At 46.2% G+C, this 24,125-nt stretch overlaps 1 protein-coding gene across 4 annotated transcripts in view; it reads left to right on the top strand.

The window, feature by feature from the left end:
• LOC119174088 (hydroxylysine kinase) overlaps positions 1-24,125 on the top strand; it is a 294,965-nt gene that overhangs the window by 246,054 nt on the left and 24,786 nt on the right. For 3 of the 4 annotated variants that reach the window (XM_075896241.1, XM_037424888.2, XM_075896240.1), the window contains one exon: positions 748-925. In XM_075896241.1, coding sequence (XP_075752356.1) covers positions 748-925 — 178 coding nt within the window. The remainder of the gene's footprint in view (positions 1-747; positions 926-24,125) is intronic. The other variant, XM_075896242.1, reaches the window with a different exon arrangement.

Genomic DNA, 24,125 nt, shown 5'->3' on the forward strand with positions numbered 1-24,125 from the left:
AAATCCTCAAAGCTTCGGGTGTACCCAGGCGTGCCACATATAAGTGCGACATCTGTCTACCTTTTCAAGAAAGAGCTTGATTTATTTAGGTTAGACAGGAGTCTTGTAGTGAGAGTATGCTATTGTTATGTGGTCGTGACTGTTTTTCTCGCTTGTGCGTTGTTTCAGGAAGCAAGATGGAGTGATTTGAATATATCAGCATTCAGTGTGGTTTCCTCCTGTCTGCATATACTTTGTTGTCTCGTGCCAAGCGCAGTTAAAGCTCACATAATATTGTCACAGAAATCTCAGATGCACGGGAGACAGAAGCGAGTGCAGTTACAATATTTACAAGTGGCTGTGTCACCGAAAGGCAGCCATCATCACGCGCGGCATATGAGGTTCTTTGTCGATTTGTCTAACAGTGGGCTTATATGCACAATGTCTCAAACAATGTATTTTACCAACTAGCCCACTAAGAGTTTTCTCGAGTTTATATTTGCCTACTTCTACATTTGTGTAACCTTGAACCCAATTATACTATTTAAAGTACATGTTCCTATATTTTTACTACGCTAAAATTTCTGACTTGGAAAACCTCTATCATCAACATCATCACGAAAAACGCCATAAAGTTTAGATATGTGGCAGCTCTGCGAAAAAATGGTGTTAATCCGAATTTTAAAGGCAGCTATAGAATGACGTTTCGTGTGACTCGTTTTTGCTGGAGACCAATTTTCGGGAGCCTTAGGAGTATAAATGTCGCAGGAGCCCGAGCGGTACCCAACGCTGCTGCGTCGCTACACTCCGTGGAGCCTGTGGAGCGTCGCCGAGTTAGACGGCCTGCTGGACAGCACCATCAGCAATTGCGAGGACAAGGCATTAGTACGGAGCGTGCTTGCATCATTCGCCAAACTGGAGCCAAAGCTGCGTTCTTTGCCAATGGGTAAATCTTGCGCTGCTGAAGACGAAAGCCTTAGGTGCCTCAAAAAAACCCAAAATTCACCAGTGTTCCTTGCTAACCTGAGTGATGAAAAACGTTTCCAGGCCTGCGCAGAACACGCAGCACTGTCACAGCAAAGGCTGGAATGGTGCTCTGTATAAGTACACGTGCAAGGTACCCCCTAGCACATAAAGCACCGAAACTTTCAAGAAGTAGGGAAGCACCACGTATGCTACTGTTAACTATTCTGTGGATTAGTGAAGTACCAGCTACACCAATGTAAGATATAACGCGTACTTTGTGCAGTGTCTGATGATTGAGAAGAATTGTGGTGTAGTCTTTTGTAATGATTTGAAAAAATTGAGTGACCCACTCGTTGTGGAATTGGCATTTCGTTACGCCTTGTTGTTATTCGGCTCTTCCACTATGTTACATTACATATGAATATGCTAGTGTGGTACCTTTCCTTACATGTCAACGACATAGCGTGTTTTAGTAAAGGATTTCGCAAGAACAAAAAAGCTTGTGTGGGCCTAGTTAAAACATATATAGGTAATCATAATGTATGCCTGTGTAGTCCAGTTTTTTACCGAATACTCGGTGGCCACGCAGAGGTTTCGGGTTCAAATCCTTTCTGTTCCCAAAGAGCTTCAGTTTAATTTTTATTTTATATCTCGCGAAAGCCTGGCGCATACGGGTACCAGCGTTGGCGGTGGCATATGGGCTCTAGAGATCTCAGTACAGCTTTCACTATAACACATGATGAGGGTCTTAGCCACCGTCACTCCTACCAGATTCATTGCCGAATGCACGAAGTGGCTGCTTACAATGGCTAGATAGGTGGTGGATGGAAGCAAAGAATAACAGTCATCACTGGTGATATCTGTGACCCAGGTGGGCTCAATTGTTTATGCAAAATAGGTATGCAAATAGGCACAAAACCTGATTCGCTTTTGGACGTGATTATGCTTCATCCATGCAGCGATGGCGTAGTGGTTAGTGCATGAGCCTTGTGTGCAAGAGATCCTTGGTTCAAATCCCGGTGCTACGCGATTCCCTAGCGGATCCAAAATGATACACGTGATGATATATTTGCATTAGGAGGCATGGGTTGGGACCTCACCGCTGACCACTGCCAGTAACGCACTATCTAACCTGAAAAGGATTGACCACCCTGGTGCAGTATCTGGTCACTACCCCTCAAATTGATATGCGAGTTAGCCATCGGCCTGCCGTCCAGAGTGGCTGCGAAGCAACTGATCACGGCGGTGGTCAGATATGCGGTGCAGCAGAGGGTGCTAAGATTCTTTGCGTCCTGACAGGCCGTCATTGGTAGCTGACCTTGGCAACATTTAACACTAGAACCTTATCTAGTGAGGCAAGTCTAGTTGTGGTATTCGAGGAACTTGAGGGTTTAAAATGGAGTATGATATGGCTCAGTGAGGTGAGGAGGAACGATGAGGCCTCTACAATTCTACAGAATGCACATTTCCTTTATTATGGACGTGCCCATGGCTTGGCTGAGAAGAGATCAAGGGGTTGGCCCTTTATTCACAAAAATATAGCTGATAACATAGAGGAATGCTACATAAATAATAAAAGGGTCGTATGTATCGTATTTAAACTCATTAGGAGATACAAGATGAAGGTCTCACAGGCTTACGCGCCTACATCCAGCTATGATGACGCAATAGTTGAAAGCTTCTATAAAGACGTGAAATCGGCAATGATTGAAGTAAAAACACAGTATACTATACTGATGGGCAACTTTATTACCAAGGTAGAGAAAAAGCAGACTGAAGACCACGCAATAGGGGATTATGGCATCAGTACTAGAAATGCCGGAGGGGAATTACTAATCGCAAAAATGCAATAGTTTACGGACGTTGATTACTTTCTACCGCAAACCACGAAGCCATAAGCAGACATAATCATCATGATCATTATCATCATCATCAGCCTGACTACGTTCACTGCAGGACAAAGGCCTCTGCCATGTTCCACCATTCAACTCGGTCATGTGCTTGGTGCTGCCAATTTATACCCACAAAATCCTTAATCTCATCCCGCTTGCCTTCTCTAGGCATTCATTTGGTTACCGATAATTATCAGCGGTTATCTTGTCTACGTGCTAAATGCCCGGCCCATGTCCATTCCCTCTTCTTAATTTCAACTATGATATCCTTCATTCCGGTTTGTTCCCTGATCCACTCTGCTCTCTTTTTGTCTCTTAAGGTTACACCTACCATTTTCCTTTCCATTGCTCTCTACGTCGTCCTCAATTTAAGCTCAACCCTCTTTGTAAGTAAGTACCGGCAAGATGCAACTGTTATACCTTTCTCTTGAGGGATAGTGACAGTCTGCCTGTCGTGATTTGAGAGTGCTTGCCAAGTATGCTCCACCACATTCTTATTCTTCTAGTTAATTCAGTCTCGTGGTTTGGCTCCCTGGTTATTACCTGTCCTAAGTAGACATACTCTTTTACAACTTCAAGTGCACTATTACCTGTCTCGAAGCGCTGTTCTCTTCCGAAGTTGTTGTACATTACTTTCGTTTTCTGCAGATTAACTTTACGACCTACTTTTTTGCTCTCCTTGTCTAACTCCATAATCATGAGTTGCAATTCATTTCCTGATTTACTCAGCAATTCAATGTCATCGGCGAAGCGCAGGTTATTAAGGTAGTCTTCATTAACTCTTATCCCTAACTGTTCCCATTCTAGGCCTCTGAAAACCTCCTGTAACACGCGGTAAATAGCATTGGGGAGATTGTATCCCCCCTTCTTTACGCTCTTATTGATTGGTATCCTGGTACTTTTTTTATGAAGCACTATGGTAGCACTATGAAGCACTATCGTAGCACTATGGTAGTAAGAAGACATGGAGGAGCCCTAATGGCGAAAGTAAGAACAAAATAGACCTTATACTGAGTGCACACCCAAGCATCCTGCAAAATGCTGAGTTGCTTGGCTAGGTACGATGCAGTGACTATACAATGGTAAGCTTTTGAATTTGTCTAGACTTCTTCAAGTTTAGGCGCGCTTCAGCCAGTGGCCGCCAGGCGGGGACTCTGCTCGATCTCGTGTCAAAGAGGAGCATAGAGGGAGTTAAGGACAATAGGTTAAGGAGTCGCATAAATAGGACCAAAATGAATTTTTTCTCAATAAGAAAACTAACGCTTTATGTCGGTAACCGAATAAATTATAGATATTTTTATTTCATGATACCACGCGGGTGAAAAATGTCACCGTTTATTACTCCATTACAATCAGAATCAATTGCTCAGACTGTTTTTGCAGTGGCATTGCTGCACCTGATAACGTTGGCTAATAACCAAGCATGAACCCTGCACTCTTGCCCTTTTCATGGGACAAACACTTACGGTGACTTGTACCAGCGGGCGCCGGTGACTTTCACCTTGCTAGACTCTACTTCATGTGTAAACGCTGACAGACTTTGTCTCCCAGCGTGAACACTTTTTCGTTGTTCAGCAACGCACGGTGTGCAGCGCTCCCATTTCCATGTGCCATAGAACAGCCTGGGTGCCCTCTGCACCAACGGAGTGTAGAGTCATGACTTCAGAGATATGTGTTGTGCAAGTACAATATCACAAATCTCATGTCTATACCTCATATTGCCTTCAAGTAAATGCCAAGTGTTTTGCGCACTGGGCCATTTCACTGGTAGTTAAGATAACTACTAAAAAGTTTATATACAATCAGACTATTAGCTCTGGCTGTTTGACTAGCCTTCGCATGTAACACTTTCTTTATGAAAACTTATCTTAGTATAATATGTGGTTATCTAGGCGTGTAACTGCTCATGTTTGATCGACAGTGCGTCGACTCTAACTCTTTCCAGCACGGTAATAAAGTTTCGTTCGTTTTTTTTCCTCTTGCAACGCGTGCGCTCCGCGGGTAGGATTTTAAATGGCACATATTTTAAAGCTTTCAGCAATCTGGCAGAGATGACCCTTCTTTGTTTGTACTTCAACGTGCCATGTAATGTTTTCTTTTCTCCGGTTGTGGTCGTCCTCCAAGCCCGCTAGATGACCCGAAATGTATTTATAGATATGTAAGATATGCAAGCATAGGTATGTAAGCAGAATGTATAGACCACAATAATTTATGGATCTTGAATACCTTCCACCAAAAACGAGGGAACCGTAAGTGGGCATAAAAGAGCCCTAATGCGGAAAGTAAGAACGGAATAGATTTTATACAGAGTGCACAACCAGGCATCGGGCAGGATGTGTAAGTGCTTGGCAAGGTTGGATGCGGCGACCGTATAGAATAGTACGGTCTCAAGTTCACCTATACTTGAAGCATAGACGGAAGCTGATACGCAAGAAGCCAATAAATGAGCTTGCACTGACAGCGAGAGCAAAGGAATTCGGTCTCGCTTCAGAACAGGTACTCGTCTCGTATGAAGGAAACCGGCCTTAGCGTTTACGCAGTGAATGATACTCTGACTAGTATCATGACGGAGTGTGCAGTGGAAGTTGGAGGTGCGGTAGCTAGGGCAAGGCATATCGAGCTGTCCTAAAAGACGAACAACCTCATTAAGGAACGTCAAAGCATGAAAGCTTCTAAAACAACCGACAAAATAGAACTGGCAAAGCTCTCGAAGTTGATTATTAAGCTTAAGGTAACCTATGTAAGAAGGTATGATATAGAGAGAATGAAATGGAGGAAGTGTCAAAGCGGTGAGGGAAAACTTGGGATAAGCGCAAACCAGATGTATGCACTAAGAGAAAATTCATACGGAAATTCCATCTACATGTATTTATAGAAAATCCTCATATATGGCAACACCAAGAATTGGGCATATTAGGCTTTATATTGATGCCCCATATTACTACATTACCTTATAGGCCCTTTATTACCTTATAGGGAACCAGCGCTGGAGTTTCCACGGCCACCCTGGCGGTCAAAGCGCGCACTTATCAGCTGCTCCCGCAGACGAGAGTGGCGGCTGGCAGAGGCGGTGCGGGCGCGCATCGCCGTAACAAAACCGATAGGTGCTGGCGGTATTCAAGTTCAACAATATGTAGAAATGGGAAAGCACGTATCCGTCTGCGTTATTCTATCAATAAGAGAAAAAGTAGCGTTGCATCCAAGTGGTCAGGCTAGCAAAGTATGTTCTGCAATTGTGTCTAGTGGTGCCGGGGTGGTTTCTAAACCGAGTGTCTGCTATATTTATACGATAGTGAAGACGGTCACAAGTGGAAACCAGGGCTGTGCAGTTCAATTTAAACGGTGTATTGCCGGAATTAAAGAAGCGTATTTGCAACATACTGTATACGTAAACTTTTTCAATTCGTTCCCTTAGCGTGGAGTAGTGCACCTCAGCACTAACAAAGTTTCTGCTACATCCATTCAGCTGACCACCCTCACCGAACCGCAGCGGTGTGAACTGAATGATACGATAGGCAAGCGGTCAATTTATTTTTAAACAGTGGAGTGCGAAGGAAAGCTGCTTTGTTCACTAGGTTTGTGCGAGGGCACGCCCACCCACGCCTCTGAATTGTAATAAAAGATACTTCCGCGGTGAGCACTCAATGCCAACATGCCTCTTTTTAACTTGATTAGTGCAAAAGAGAGTGTTTTTATTTCGAACAAAGCAGGGGACTACTTGCTTTCTGGATTCAGCCGAAGCGATATTTTCTCACTGGCTACCGTGGCTAAGTAACATCGGAATTTACGTCTTGCTAGAGAAGTATCAAGTTTCTTTGATTTTTGCTGGTCGTTTAGTTCGCCAAATGCGCATCTCTTTAACATCGATAATTACTAGGCTTTCATGTCCCGAACAAGATATCATTCTGAGGTAGGCTGTAGCGTGCATATCAGCATTGTCATCGCTCGGGGTTCTCCAGTGGTTCCCGGGTGTTCTTTGTACACTTCACCCCATCGAAGTGCTGCCGCCGTGGTCACTAATGTGTCCCGCTCCCTCAAGTATATTAGCGTGACACCACACGTGATCAAGCAAACGACCATGCCACACGTGCCACGGTCGTTTTCTTAGCCACCGTCCCCGTGCATACATACTGCCGATAGGGCGAATGTACGATGCCAGAAAAAATATTGAAGAAGCTGCCACTTCCTTTGTCTTCCTTTGTTTTGTTTTACTGCAGATGTGGGCAACATGATAATTGTTGCCACACGGGCTTGTCAATGGGGGCATGTCAGCCTGCTCTAGCTTAATACAAAACCCAGCACGCAACCAGAAAATGAAGACGAGGGAGTCACCATCACGTCACAACACTGTCCCCTCGATGTTATACGCATAGACGCAGCCCGCTTTGCAGAGTTTCTCTTCATTTATTAGTGCTTTTCATGCGAGACTAGCCTCCGGACAAATTGATGTTTCTAAACGTCAATGAATTATTACTGTCGCAATGGCTTCTTGAGCTGATCGTTCCAAATAAAGCACAGCAGCGGCGCGCGCGGGTGCTCTCACCGGGGTACACTGCGGCCAGTCGTCTGGGCGTGAGCAGCTGAGTTGTGTCTCGACTTTCCGCCAGGTGCTCGTTTAGGCGCCCCACCTACCAGCGCTGGTCTCCCATATGACCCAGATGCTGGTCTCCCATTTGTTTTATTTTTTCTTCGCCTGGGCGATAGCTCTCTTTAAGCGGTTGAGCGCACGCTCCACCTTCACTCGACGCTTCCGCATGGCAGTGTTGTGCGAGTAAACTACGAAAATTTGGAGCTGAATGGGCGTGCCTGTTAAGCAGCCCAAGAATTCGTGCCTTCACGCGAGTTAATTTGAATTCGTGCTTCTCGCTGGCTTTCATGGGTGCATAGGGGATGAAAGTAACACGAAAGCGCTGTTTTCATGCGGTCATGACCGCGGTGGCAACAAAAAGAAGCTATATGGTGTTGGTCACATGTATGCCTCTATATTTTTGCCGTCCAGATGAAGAATGAAAACAGTGCAATCAGCAGCAGGTGATAGAAGAGACGAGACAGAGCACTGACTCGCGCTCTGTCTCGTCTGTTCTCTCCCCTTTTGTCATTATCGCTGTTTTCATATTTCTGCTACCATGCAGTACCAACCAGCCCAGTCAAGCACTTTGTTAAAGTTTTTACCATCCAGATTACGCCCACTAATGAATAATTGCGAAACAGAACACGATTTTGATACAGCGTGTCCGCGTTTATTTCCGTGCCCACCGCAAGCAATCTGTCAGACCGTGCTACCAGTTCAATATTTGTGTTCAAATTCTTACATTTGAGTTGTACTGCATTCGCATTTTTGTTTCCCTTTCAAGCCATCGGAACCTCATCATTCGCGCGCCTCAGGAAATAATTCTGCTGTGTACCACTCTGAACATCTGACGAAGAAAAATCAGATTGTCTTTTGTCTATTTTTCATAAGCAACAAAGAAAAAAAAATAACTCACAATGATTCCTTTCAGACGACTGAAAGGCAAGAACCATATCTTTTTCTTCCCATTCGAAGCGTTGAATGTTTTCTACCTTCCTCCGGAATATTTCTGCTCCAAACGTAGTTTTCTTTCTGTTTCAAAGCTAGCTTTCTGCACCTCAGCTGCACTGCCCTCACGATCTTCTCGTTTCAACCATGCGAAGAATATGATGCCATAATGTTACGTGACCTTCCAATAGGTCACTAATTTTTATTATCTGTGACGTCTTATGATGACGTCTTCACGCAATAATGATTTCTTGCATAACTCGGGTTATGCAAGAAGACTCCAGACGCCGCCAGCAAAGAATTTCGCTTTTGATGAGGCATTTAAGGCTTTCGCTTTAATACACTGTACGGCTGTAGTTCCGTGAAATTGCTGTTGCCGCTGGTGTTCGTGGGAGCGCACGTACGTGTAGTATTGAGGCAGGACAATTGGTCTGCTATTAAGTCTTCGTGATGCAGTCGAATGTGTAGACGTCATTTGCGTCAGGAATATCAAATTTTAAGCAGTGGTGGCTCAAGACTGCTTTTCACATCTAGAAGCATGGTAATCGGTATCACTCAACGAGACTGTACTGCATTCGAGCAGTCAACAAACGAGTATATCAGTAGCATTGCTGCTTCATGATCACTGCTATGTGGCACGTTGGCATTACGCCCCGAAGATGAATGGGAGCCCATGGGCACGACTTCGGATATCGGAGAAACAAGCGACAATTTTCATGTACTCTGTCGTAAGGAATGCGTGATTTTAAGGCTGAACAGGGTGCCCCATGCGGCAAAAAACATCCAGGTCAACAGCCAATAGGCCTCCACTCTGCTCGCGATCGAATTAGGAGGCCAAGGCAAAGAAGAAAAAAATTGAGCTGTGCAGCTAGATATAACAATTCATCAAGAAATACACAGGCGAATGGGCTGTATTTTACTCGACTGTTACAGTGAGTAATGCTGACAGTCGGCATTAGATTTTAGGTTTTAACAACGCCTGTTCAAAACAAAAATCCCGATTGCAGGAATAGTGCTGCATATGAAGCTGTTTTTGCTTGTTTTACGACGATTTTGTTTTTTTGAGGGGCGCTTACACAAAATTTCGCTGCCGAGACAATAGGTGGGGTAGATTCGCCGAAACGTTCATATATCATCTGCAAAGTATCAATGGCGACTATAACGGGAATGGTAATTCAAAATAATGTTGACATTTGCGTGAGCCCTCGACTCCATCGTACCATTGGCACCCTCGAAGGGAACCCTTTGGGGCCCCCTGCTTCCCCCACGTCATTACGCTGCAGTCAACGAAACAAGCTATGATGATGTCGTAGTCACCATTTTTTCAACACGTTTGTTGCCGCAGTTTGTATTTCTCGGCGGCTGGTTGCGAGTGTGTGGCTGTGGCGCAAGCTTAAAGAGTTTTGTGTTTGGCGACATAATGCCCCGGCAACATTACAGTGCGGAAGTGTGTCGCAGTTCGGTGCGCTGACGTGGTCAAGAGCTGCACACGCCAGGTGGCGACAGTTGCACCCAGTTTTTGAAGCTCTCTTAAACCGAAACTGAAACTCATTGAGAATGAGGGGCCTGTAAACAATCATCTGTCGCATGCTTTAGCAAACGATGGGTCGTGTCATGACTAACAAGCCCCCAGCAACACATAGCAGCAGAAAAACGCCAGGCAAAAGTTTCTTTTGTTTAAATCTTTTAGGCTCTCAAATAGTGAAATCACTAGGCTTAGTTTAGAGAATGAGGAATTAGTTCCTTTTTTTCTAGCACTTGCTTCCTCTCGGTGGCACACAAATAATTTTCAAAAACTTTGCAAAGGGAAGGAATGATCACCTATATCACTGGAAGCAGTCTACTGGAATTTTCTGCTGTAGTGCATGAACTCAGGGCTTGCGAACAACGTGCTACACGACGTAACAGGTATGAGGGAACATTTGGCACTCAAGTTTTTAGTATTTGCTCCTGGCAAAGGCTTCTTAAATATCGACTTCAGTGAGCCGAAAGCGCAACTTTCAATCCAGCGAGTGTCACTGTGCAAAACGATCTGGCGCGAAATACTTACAGCAGTTCCCTGGTATCGGCCAAGCAGACGAGGCGTGTGCGCCTCGATAAAGTATCGCGAATGACACACCCTTTCAAGTGAGCTGGATGCCCAACCTAAGCCAAATCAACTTAGCCAAAATGGCTCTTCGTAACCGCACTGAACTTGGGGTATGGCAATGAAACTGCCGGGGGCTTCGCCGAAAAAAAGTCAAACCTTCTGTAGTACATCAAATCACAAACTACCCTTTCCCCAATCATTGAGTTACAAAAAACAAATGGTGTAGTGCAGCTGCCAGGTTATAGAACGCATCAAAACCCAGCTGATGCGAAACCAAACATTGCTGCCTTAACTCAGAAGCACATTACCTTTACCTATTCAAAATTTGCTAACATCGATATTAAGCAAGGCTTTCTTTAACTACTCCCTGATAAACTTTAATCGCCATTCTTATACGTTTCCAACGTAAATAGTGGACCACAAAAGAAAAGCCACCGCTTCGATTCCCTATTCGCCCGAGCTAGATCCTCGGCATGCTAACACATCCTCCTCATAGTGGGAGATTTCAATGCATCCCACCCAGTGTGGGTTTACACCGCATCTACACCGAAAGGTAGAGCCCTGTGGTCCCTGATTCAGGCACATAATTTTACACTGCACAACGACCCGGAGGAGCATACTCGTTTGGGGAACAGTGTGAATGAAGATACATCCTCCGATCTCACCCTCACTCACAATGCTCCCACAATGGTTTGGACTGAAACCCAAACCAGTCTTGGCAGTGATCATTACAATATTAGCATTAGTATCCAAATTAAACACAGACCCATTGCACCCAAACCACTGATGCTCACAGAATGAGACAGCTTTAGAGAGACCCGCAACAGCAACGCTCCCTCACGTCTTGATGACCTTACTGAGTGGACTCAACAGCTTCAAAACATGTTGAAATCCACACGAAAACTCTACCCCTCGACACTCCGATAACTACTCTCGACTCCAAGCTTCTCCATATGTGAGAAGAAAAACACTCACTTCTGCGACGGTGGAAACACCAGCGCCAACACAACAAACTCCGCATTAGGATAGCGAAGCTAGACCAGTGAATCGAGCGATACACGACTCAATTGACTGCACAACAATGGAGTCAGCTTTGTGAAGGAACGCATGACCATGTCGGTAATAAATGAACGTGGCAACTTCTTGGACATCTGCTAGATCCCAGTACTTCTCGCGCCGACACTACCACGCTATCACTAAACTGTTACATGGGCACAGTGACCATTCAGGACAGCTCTTCGATAACCTCCGCACGTTGCATTTACCTCAATTACGAAAGGATTCTATACCATCTTACACAACGAAACCTAATGAGTCATTAGATGTGCCGATAACGGAGGCGGAAGTAAGGCACGCCCTCGCAACACTCCGTACCACGTCGTCTTCAGGTCCCTACCAAGTTAACAACAAATTACTTAAAAATATTGACCCTATTTCTATTAAAGCTTTTCCTGAGTACTTTAACGACTGTTTTCACATGCGCTCCCTTCCACATTCGTGGAAAGATGCCAGAGTCATATTTATACCTAAACTGAACAAAGCTCTTTTAGTAGAAAGTCTGAGGCCCATTTTCTTAACATCGTGTCTCGAAAAGACTATGGAGCATGTTGTGCTTGCATGCCGCCAGAGACACGTGGAGAATAATGAACTACTGCCTCAAAAATGATTGGCTTTAGGGCCTCACTTTCAGCGCAAAATGCAATGCTGCGCCTTCAGCACGACATCATAACTTCTAACCAGAGCTAGGATACTCAGGCGATCTTTGGTCTTGACATACATGAAGCATTCAATAACGTAGCCCACACAGCTATATATGCTGGCCTCAACCGCATTTCTTGTGGCCCTAAAATGTACTCTTACATCAGAAGCTTCCTCACAGACCGCACAGCTAAATTAACATTCGGTTCAGAACATTCCTCACCCTATACAGTAGGCAGCTTCTAAACGCCTCAAGGGTCAGTGCTCTCTCCAATCCTTTTTAACCTGCCTATGCTACCTATACCCACTGCTCTTCAACGTATCCGTGACTTCAACTCCCCCATTTATGCCGATGATGTCACCTTATGGGTGAAAGGAGGCTCAGATGGACACATTCAAGACACCCTACAAACAGCTGTAGATATAATAGCAGCACTAACATCTCAGACGAATCTCTATTGCACCCCGAGAAAATCAGAGTTACTTCTTCTCCCAACTCATCGTCGGAACGAACACGCTCCAATGATCGAAGTTCACATAAATGGGTGCCTCATTGCTAGAGTGTCATGCATTCGTGTGCTAGGCTTATTTATCTAAAACAACCGACTTAATACGCACACACTCGAAGCTTTACGCAATACCGTTGAAAACACCCTAAGAATGACAGTAAGAATCTCATAGAAAGATGAAGGGCTCCGAGAGCCGGAGCTACTTTGTGTAATACAAGCTTTTGTGATTAGTAAAATCACACATACCCTCCCTTACGTTCACCCTGAATTAGCAGAGGAGGAATTGGTGAACACCCTCCTCCGCTGAGTTTAGAAATACGCGCTAGGTATTGCAATTAATCTCTCTAACGCACGACTCCACCCGACAGGAGTCTTAAATAGCACATGTGAAATCCGTGAAGCCCATTTAACAGCTCAATACGCAAGGCTCGTGACCACTAGCGCAGGTCGCCACATTTTTATCGTCTACCCGAATTAACTTCACATCACTCACTAATGCTATATACAAAATTCCCCATCACATACACAAACAAATACTCATACCGCCCCTTCCTCAAAACATGCATCCAACATATTGCCACCTAGAGTTGTGCTCAAGCTTTGCAGCAACCTGTAACACCCGCAATCCCGCATCCCACCGTGGCCCCAGCTATGCTGCAGACGGTCCAAGCGGCGCCATATTACAGTGCACCTCGCCCGATCCCGCGAAAATCAGACGTCTGGCGTGCGCCTGATCGACGTCCTCTCTGCTTCCACTGTGGCGAAGCTGGGCATCTTTACCGACACTGTTCTTACCGGCAACTTGGACTACGCGGATTTTCGACGAACTCACCACCACCCAGGTTCGGTCAGCGGCCCCCTGATATTGAAGAGTATGTGGCTCAACAGCGCGGAACTTCGTCATCCTTTCACCAGTCACGCTCCCCGTCGCCGCGGCGATTTTCTCCTAATCGCCGCACCTATTCGAGCGTGGCGCAGGGTCGGTCCCCCAGTCCGCGCCGGGAAAACTAACCACAGCGACCTTCGGGGGCGAGGCCGCTCATACTGGACAAGCTCAAGGCCTCCTACCGACGCTTCCGCAAACTGAAGATTCCCCGACGACGACGACACCAGCTGGTTCCGAAAAGGTTTCATTAGATATTCCAGTGCTGCTCGACGGTCGCAAAGTCACTGCTTTAGTTGACACGGGTGCGGATTTTTCTATAATAAGTGAAAAACAGGCTGCTCTTCTAAAGAAAGTGACGATGCCTTGGAACCTCAAGCCAATTCGTACTGCTGGCGGGCACATCGTCATGCCACTCGGCGTTTGCACAGCACGAATACAGATTCGTGGTTCAACCTTTGTTATCAGCTTGAGCGTTCTCCGTCAGTGTTCTCGAGACCTGATCATTGGCATGGACTTCCTGAGGGAGCACGGTGCTATCATCGACATTCGACAACGCCTCGTCACGTTCTCAACAAAAAGCGCCACACCAGAGCATAATCCCGACCACGATCGAGTATGTCTGCGGGTAATTGACGATGCTGTGACGATACCACCGCGCTCAAGTGTTATGGTTCAAGTGGCTGGTAACAAATCAGCACACGGTGAAATGGTGGCGGAGAGCAATCGATCCCTGCTCTTTTCCCAAAGTGTCTGCGTAGCACGAAGCCTAGTAGACCTTCACGATGGCCGTTGCGAGGTACTTGCTACGAACTTCAGCTACGAGCGCCGACACCTTTTCCCTGGTACTGTCATCGCCTATGCCTACCCAGTAACTAATGTGACTGAGTGTTTTGCTTCCGAGGCAACCGATAATACCGAAGCACCTCTCCGGGGCGTCGACATAAATCCAGCGCTTTCTGACGAAAACAAACGAAGGCTTAACGACCTGTTGATAGAATTCCACGCCTGTTTTGCACGTTCATCGAGAATCCGCCAAACATCGATTACCAAACACCGTATTATCACCTACGGCGACGCGCACCCTATACGGCAACAGCCTTACCGCGTTTCACCAACCGAACGACGCGCGATTCAAAAGCAAGTGAAGGAAATGCTTCAAGACGGTGTAATACAGCCATCAAGTAGCCCTTGGTCATCGCCAGTGGTCCTTGTAAAGAAGAAGGATGGTACATTTCGCTTTTGTGTCGATTATAGGAAGCTGAATAACGTCACAAAGAAAGACGTGTACCCGTTGCCTCGAGTGGACGATTCTCTTGACAGGCTGAGGCGAGCAAAGTACTTTTCCTCAATCGACCTCAAAAGTGGTTATTGGCAAATTGAAGTCGATGAACGTGACCGCGAAAAAACGGCTTTTGTAACTCCTGACGGCCTGTATGAGTTCCGAGTGCTCCCATTCGGCCTCTGTTCCGCTCCGGCCACATTCCAACGAATGATGGATACCGTTCTCGCTGACCTCAAGTGGAAAAGTTGCCTCGTCTATCTAGATGATGTCGTTGTCTTTTCAAAAACGTTTGACGAGCACCTTCATCGCCTTCGGAGTGTTTTTGAAGCCATACGATCCGCTGACCTTACCCTCAAGCCAGAGAAGTGCCATTTCGGCTACAATGAACTGAAGTTCCTCGGTCACGTTGTGAGCGCTGCAGGCGTTCGGCCCGATCCCGAGAAGACTGCCGCTGTGGCCTCTTTTCCAGCTCCGACAGACAAAAAAAGTCTTCGGCGATTTCTGGGGCTCTGCGCCTACTATCGCCGTTTTATTGAAAACTTCTCTAAGGTTGCGGAGCCTCTCATCAGACTTACGCGTGACGACACCCCATTTCAGTGGACCGACGAACAAGCGACTGCCTTTGCGGAACTGCAACATCGATTGTGTTCCCCTCCTTTACTCGGTCATTTCGATGAGGACGCTGACACAGAGGTGCGCACTGACGCAAGCAACATTGGTCTCGGAGCTATCCTGCTGCAAACACAAGATGGGATTGAACGTGTGATTGCCTACGCGAGCCGCACTCTATCACGTGCCGAAACCAACTATTCAACGCCAGAGAAGGAATGTCTCGCGGTAATATGGGCGATTACAAAGTTCAGGCCTTATCTATATGGGCGCCCATTCAAAGTTGTGAGTGATCACCACGCTTTATGTTGGTTGGCTAACCTCCGAGACCCCTCTGGGCGATTAGCACGATGGAGTCTGCGACTTCAGGAGTTCGATATCACCATTGTATACAAGTCGGGTAGAAAGCATGAAGACGCCGACACGCTATCACGAGCACCTCTGGAGTCCGACCATACAGCTGTAGAAGACGACAGCACCTTCCTGGGGACTCTCAGTGGGGCGGACCTCCTCAGTAAGCAACGAGCGGACCCCGAGTTAAGACCCATCATCGATCATTTAGAAGGCAGCACCGCGTCTGTTCCTCGTCCCCTTTCACGTACGTTGCCGTCATTTTGCTTACGACACGACATATTATACAAGAAAAACACTGGTGTTGGCAGCAGATCTTATCTTTTAGTCGTCCCTCATGACCTTCGTGATGACATCCTATTAGCCTGCCACGATGAGCCGACATCCGGCCACCTGGGATACTCACGGACACTCGACCGGGTTCGAGAGCTATATTTCTGGCCAAAACTCGCAGCTTGTGTCAAACGCTACGTGAAAGGATGCCGCGAATGTCAGCGTCGCAAGTCACCACCTGTGAAGCCTGCAGGCCTCTTACAACCCATCGATCCACCGCGTACGCCGTTTGACCAAGTTGGGATGGACCTTCTTGGACCGTTTCCTATGTCTCACTCCGGAAACAAGTGGATCATCGTCGCAACTGATTACTTGACGCGTTATGCTGAAACGAAGCCATTGCCACGCGGTACAGCATCTGAAGTCGCCCAGTTTTTCATGCACCACATTGTGCTTCGTCATGGTGCCCCGTCATTCATCATCACTGACCGAGGGACAGCGTTTACGGCAAAACTGTTGGACGACATCTTCAAGCTCAGTTACACGAACCACCGCAAGACAACCGCATACCACCCCCAGAGTAACGGCTTAACAGAAAGGCTGAACAAAACGCTGGCGGACATGATTTCTATGTACGTGGATGTGCAGCATAAAACGTGGGACGAAATCCTGCCATACGTAACGTTTGCGTACAACACCGCAACCCAGGAAACGACAAGGTTCGCACCCTTCCGCCTCGTTTACGGTAGAGACGTGCAAACCATGCTAGACGCTATGATTCCTTGTGACATCGACCAGCACGAGCTACTAGCTCCCGATGTCGACGATTACATTCAGCGTGCAGAGGAAGCACGTCAATTAGCTCGCGTGCACATAAGATCGCAGCAATGTGAAGACGCCCGAAGGTACAATATCCACCACCGACAAGTCTCCTACCAACCTGGCGACCAAGTGTGGGTTTGGACTCCTGTTAGACGGCGAGGTCTGAGCGAAAAACTCCTGAGCAAGTACTTCGGACCCTACAAAGTATTACGGCGGTTGAACGAGGTCAACTATGAAGTTATTCCAGACGGAGGCTCGGCAACGACACAGCGTCACTCACCACGAACAGAGATTGTGCATGTCGTCCGCCTAAAACCTTATATTACGCGGTGATACTCGTCTTATTATGCCCAGGCAGCAAACATTTTCGTTTTTTTTTTACATTGCCCGTTGGGTCTCGAACGAACTGTGAACTCTGTTAATGGTTTTTTTTTCTCTTATGACCTACCTCAGACAATTTTTTTTTGCACCTGCATATCCCCTGTGCGCTATAGCTACCGTTTCTCTTTTTTTTTCCCTTACCGACCCTGCTGTCCCCTTGTGTATGAGCATCGGGTCGATGCTCTAATGGGAGGGGGAATAATGCCACCTAGAGTTGTGAGCCGGCAAGCCCTAGCGAGCCGAAAAGGGCAAGGAGAACGAAGAAGTGTGGTTAGCGCCTCGTTTCGAAGATACACGCTCGTGTCTTTCTGCCCCGCTGTTCCTGTCCCTTTTCTACGGCTCTTGGTACGTGACAATATCATGCTAATCGCCGAATCCAAAGAGCAAAATCTCTTCAGAAAAAATTGCATGGAGCCAACGACGTGCTCTATGTCGATGCGGCAGAGTACCCATCCTCTTCGTCCTATGCTCTCTCTGCTGTCGATTATAACCACAAGGTGCTCAGAACGGCATCGCTTTAGGTCTATCCATTCCCAATATCATTGTGATTGTGACTCCAAAACTGCCACACATAACTTCAGTGCAGGTCGCATCTCGTAAACTGCCCTTTCAATTCTTAAGAAACATCCTCCCACGCAAGACGTTGCTCTCCTATGGACGCCCACGCATGCGGGGTTGAGTGGAATGATGCTGCTTATAACCTGTGCTCGAGGAAGGATCGGCCGAGCGCAAGCCTCTGATGACGCCATGAACTACGCAGCCCATTTCAGCATGAGAGATCGTCTTTTGATCTTCCACGATATAACAAATCACTACCGCCTACAGCGCACTATATACCCCCCCCCCCCACCCTTACACCATGCAGCTTCGCGCTTTCATGAAATACTATGGCGCCGGTTACAGACGCATACGTTTCCAACCCCATCTTTTCGCCATCTTATACACCCTGCGATATACCCCTCCCCTGTGTGCATTTTCTGTCAACAAAGAGCTAACCTAGATCATATCATGTGGGGGTGTACTTGAAACCCACCCCGTAATTCTCTACACATTAATAGTAAGGAGCAGTGGGAAGCTGCAGTGTGCAGATCGGTGCCCGAGATCCAGGACGAGATCTTTTTTTGGGCCAAGAGTGTAGCGGAGACCTACGCTGGGTAGGCTCCTCTGACACTCCGCCACCGCACCTTAGCCTCTTGGGATAAAGTTTTTCTCCTCCTCTTCCACTCTCCGCCGCTGCGTCCGCTTCCACTACTGTAAGCCATTTCTGTATGCATGATGGACTGTTGTCCATGATGGACTGTTGCCTTGAAGGAACCTGTCCAGCAGTGGCGCACGTTTCTTTCTGGTGGTCACGGAAAGCCTGCGAACAGTTAATATGAGGGCCACGCACGACGACTCTACCTCTGAACATTAGGTTCAGCGTGGAGGCTTCACCGGACCAAAGAACGCTTTTATTCTGGCATGCATAAGTTTGTTGAGCCTTATGTGGCCAGTTGCATGCAATGTCAGCATCACAAGTGTCCATCTTATGCTCCAGCTGGTCTTCTGCAGCCGACGCGAACTCCAAGCACAGCTTTCGAACAAGTGGAGATGTACTTCCTGGAACACTTTTGCAAAATCAGCTAAGGGCAACCGTTCGATAATTGTTTGCGTCGACTATCACACATGCTCTTGCAAGACGATGGCCGTCCCCTCCGCGACTGCCACTGACGCCTCATTGTTCTTGCTACAATACGTCATGCTCCAACACCGCCCACCTCGCCTGACTGTCAGCGATCGTGGACGACAACTCACTGTGGTTGTCGTAAAGGAGCTACTTCGTTTGTGTGTATTCCGTCTGCGTCACTCGACACCATACCACCCCAAACAAATGGGCTGATGGAGCGATCCAGCCGCACGATTATCAGCATGGTGTCTATGTCTCATCTCACCACAAGCAGAGGGATGACGTGCTCCCATTCATTACCTACGCGTTCAACCCCGCGAAGCACGATACTACAGGCTATAGCCTGTTTTTGCTGTATGCACGTGTGGCCCAGCACACAATTGACACAATCTTATCCTTCTGTGATCACGACAGAGTCACTGTCATCGAGACCCTCTCCATCACCGAAGAGGCGCGTCGCGTAGCTAGCCTACGCACATTAGCATCGGAAGACAAAGTGAAAGCCCGCTTTGGCATTCACCACCAACCTGTGGCTTATCGCCGTGCGGATTCAGTGCGGTTTTGGGCTTCCGTGCGCAAGCGTGGATTATGCTAAAAGTTTTTGGCCACTTACAATGGAACTTTTGTCATTGTTGGCAGACTTACAGAGGTCACCTTTGTAATAGCTCGCCTCACGGCGAGTGGTCACCGAGCTGCCAAGACTCAAGTAGTTCGTGTTGCCTGCCTGAAACTATACACGCTAAGACAGCTCGCCTAACTCGTCCGGTTGGCTTAGTCTGCGGCGAGAGGAATCTTGCGCACATGGCCGAAGACAACGAAGACTATGGTGAACGCGCGTGCTTGCCGCTCCATTGCGGAAAGAAAGAATAGAATCAGGAAGATCTCTAACGAGTCGGTCGCTTCTCAGCTCACCCTCATGACCTAATAAACAGCCCTTTTCAACCCTTGATGGTCTCCTTCAAGCTAACAATATAATCACGTTGGGTACTTCCGTCTGTATCACTTCGTCGAATTCAGCTGTTGTCGTAACTTGGGCCACTTGTTTGACACAGCTGAGGTAAGTCTGGTTTGCAGACCTTTACCGAGTGTCTTTGAATATGTGATCATTTTTTGCACCGACAGATTTTCATAGGTTGTATTTACTGGTGATGGCAAGATTTTATGAGCTCTCATATCGGAAGTGTGCTTTCATATGCTTAGGCTTCGATATGTATTCATAATGTCTACTGTTATACTCTTCTTTATCTTCAGCTACCGTTCGCTGAAAACCCACTGCAATAAATTAATAACCTGCCCAATTTCAGGAGAACTAATTAGTTAAGAGCTGCCTGCCGTCGTCTGTGCTCTGTTGTACATTCGTCATTCTACCAAGGGCTATATGTCTCTTCGTTGATTCAACAATAAAGTCCGCTTTTTTTAGGCTCTTCTCACAACTGCATTCATCTTCATAGCTTTCGTATCATCACTCTCTTTCGAGTGAGAAACCAATGTTGATCCCAGGTCATTTTTAAATTTCGTATATTTACAAAGACTCGTTCATTAGAATATTGGTGGAATTGTCGGACAAAAAATGTGAAAACATATCGGTTACTGGTCGCTGTTGTTGCTACAGCTCACCGATTTGCAGGGAGAAGGAGGAATAGTCAAACTGGCGAAACTAAAATCTAAGGCCGATCTGTATTGATTACGAATAAATGGGGGGATTCTGATTTTGAGACATTTCAGATCATTATCTATTACCTACTCCCACAAGCGTTTTTTATATAGATCAGTTCTGAAACCTCAACTCGTGTGATGAGAGTTAAAGTCTCCAAATAAAAGTGTCCTTGCACCACAACCTCGCCGCTATATCGAAACTTCGTCTGTCTTGTACTCCGTCCGGAAATTATAAATTAACTACGGTGAAAGGAATGCAGTTTAGTAACGTAATGGCACAGCGAAAATTTGGCATTCTGATGAAATATTTGTGCAAACATTTTGCTTTCCTAGTAATTCTGTAAACAACGAAGAAAGCTAAAACCCCATTTCTCGTTGGTTGGTATAATAGACAATACTAGAGCTTGTTTAACTGAAACAAATTATGTACAGATAGCGATATCTCTTATAATGCTATAATAGAAGGAGTGGGTTTTCAAGTCAAATGTACCAAATCTGTAGTTGCGGAATAAATTCAACGGCAGTTCAAAGGAGAACCTTTAGCGACCCTGGGGTTTTTAAACAGCTGCTTCCGCTACTGCCTTATCTCGAATGCTTTCTCTCAAGTAATTTCTTTTTGAAAGGTGCTCTTTTTCCTTCAGACATTTTTTGTTATTTCACTGTTTTGGTGGGCTAGATTGTTTTGTTTTTTTTTGACACAGGGACATGGATCGCTTCAGTAGTTCAGGGTCCAAAGCCATGTCATCTTAGTTAAGTTCTTCTGCATCTTTGGCTTCACTTTGGATCTGGATACCTACTGCAGAGTGCCCTGCAGATGGAGAATACGATGACGTGGTTTCAGATTCACTGTCATTAATTGGTAGTGCAAGTTGAACATGTTGAGAAGCCTGACTCTCCCGCTCTACCAAATATGCGAGTCATATGGTTAGTCAGAATTTGTGATAGGAACTCACAAAAATTTGAAATAAAGCGGCCCATGGCCTTTTTCATTGCATTTTATACTGCATGCGCGACAGTAAGGGAAACCGACCCATTCATTGCAGAGTTATGCCGAGCTTCAACACTGAAATACTCCTGATTTATGGTCTGTATTCCAAGTCTTCTCGTCGGGAATAGGGCTCACGCCCTATAACTTCAAGAATTTTTATTACTCGAGCCTTATCTGAGCAATAAGAATTGTCTGCGCAGTGTGGTTTGTTGCAAAGACATTCCTATCTTTTTCCTTGGCAGTCGCTCAAGTTGTGGTTGTCACTACACACCAGGCATCTGATTGCAGACCTGCATCCTATAATTGCGTGACCGTATGGCCAACACTTCGCACACTGGCGTGGTCGTGGGGATAGCAGTTCCACTCTGTGTAATAGTGGCCACGCCTTCATTTCCTTTTTGACACTCGCTCTAGCAAATATTATAATTACAGACTCAGTCGGTAGCTTGTTCTTCTCTATGATGCGTCCACACCTATAAAGTGAGATCGCATCAACCTTGGCAAATATCTCTAATACCTCAGTTGGGGTCATGTTAACATCGATGCCATGAACAATACCTTTTATACATACCAGACAGGGGGATAGAGGCACTCACCAGATTGGTTGCGAACATCGATTAATTTAGAAGGTCTTGGACACAGAGCTGATCAGATGAAAAGCACAGGCTAGTGCCTCCGCCGATCTGGCGGACCTCTGTGATGCTGTGAAAGTAGGCCATGGCGGCTCTAAGTTGCGCATTCATAACTTTCGTATTCTTCATCTGAATGAAGCCATCAGTGCTTGGAACAAGGGACACAGGAACTGATGAGATGCCATCGGGCAGAAACTGATCTACTGGTATCTCCTGTGGTTAAAGACAGGCACAAAAAAAGAAAGTCCCTGGTCCAGCTGAAGAAAGCGGCATCTGCGTGCTCTTTATAGCGCTGAATGTGCTATCTAGTCTATAAAGCACAATAGAAACAACCAACATTGACAAAAACCTCAGCAACTACTCAATCTTAGCTCAAGCCCTGGAGGAGGCACAGTAAGCCTTAAAGACCCAGCCGCTTCGAGCTCCCTCTCGATTCTTTGCCCATGATTTCTTTGTCTGTTCTTTTTTTTCATTCTGACTAACTTCACGTGGTTTCGCTTTCGAGTGCTTCACTGATACGGGTGTTAAATCGTGCACAATGAATATCAAAGCATAAACGTGTACTTGTCTTGTTTTGTCTTGTCGCCTAGAAGAGCTTGGCTCATACCTACAAGGGGGATTGGCCACACTGTACCTTCCAATAGATATTTTTTGTACAACGCTTGCTGAAAAAAGAGAGAAATTAGATAAGAACAATATAAATGTTCCTTTGAAAAAAACGTGAAAAAGTGCAGAAGAATTGTATAAACCAGAATATATAAAACAAATTAACAATAATGAAGAATGGAGACAAAGAATGGGATATATCTGGCAGTACCACTAGCAGCGTGTCCTTCCGGTTGCCTGAATGAATTTATGTAGCGCTGACAGAATAGCACTGTGGCCCGCAAGCAACTGACTGGCTGCAAACGATAATAGGGTGGGTGTGTTAACTGGCAATCCGAGCATACCAATCGGTCCCTCAAAAATTATTCGGCGCAGTGAGGCGAAGCGGCGGCATGTGAGAAGAAAGTGACCTATTGTTTCCGGTTCATTGCAAACAGCACAGAGGTTAGTTAATGAAAATCCTGATTTGTGGAGATAAAAATTTAACCGAGGAACTCTACAGCGAAAGCTTGTGAGGGTCACCTCACATTCACGGGAAAGGCATTTTGCGGTGTTCCCAGTGAATTGCAAGTGCCGAAATACTTAATATTGTGGGTTGCGATGTTTCGTTGATTTTTAAGACCTCCTTATTCTATCTTCTGTTCCCTCTTTGCGGCGGCCGCTGAGCTCGTGCATGGCACAGCGCTGTAGTCGGTTGCGACACCTTATATATCAAATCTCCTTTCGCGAAAAAAAAATGGCAGATCCCACGTGCAGTGGGAATCGATTATATGCGAAGTACCAATGAGGAAGGTTTATATGTCAGTTTAAAATCAAAACAACGTTACGAGGCGGAGGTAAAGTATACCGTACATAACTTCCATGTCATAATTATTATGTTTGGACGTGTCACTTACCTTTATCAACCATTCACGCCACCTTATACCAAACTTGGTATATGTGAAGATAGCGAAACAGCCGCGAACGTAGCATGTAGTCATGTTGTTACATGAGACGCATCTCATGATTATCATGTCTGCACCAGTCACATACCTTCGTGGTCCATTCACGTCCCGTAATACCAAACTTGAAATATGTGAAGCTAGCGAAACGGAAGGGAGGGCATCATGAAGGGCCCAATATACTGTGACGTAAAGTTGACGAGCGCACGCTGGGCGCAGTGACGCTACGATAGCAAAACGCGAACACTTTACAAATTGAAATCTGTCTGAAAAATAACTATCAATAATATTGAAGGCAACGCCTCTGATTCCTGTGAGCGTATAATGTAACCTGTGGGCGTAGAACTCGGCACTCGCGTGACTTCTCTTGTTGATCGGGCT

Source organism: Rhipicephalus microplus, chromosome 5 (assembly GCF_043290135.1).
Source record: "Rhipicephalus microplus isolate Deutch F79 chromosome 5, USDA_Rmic, whole genome shotgun sequence".
NCBI lineage: Eukaryota > Metazoa > Arthropoda > Arachnida > Ixodida > Ixodidae > Rhipicephalus > Rhipicephalus microplus.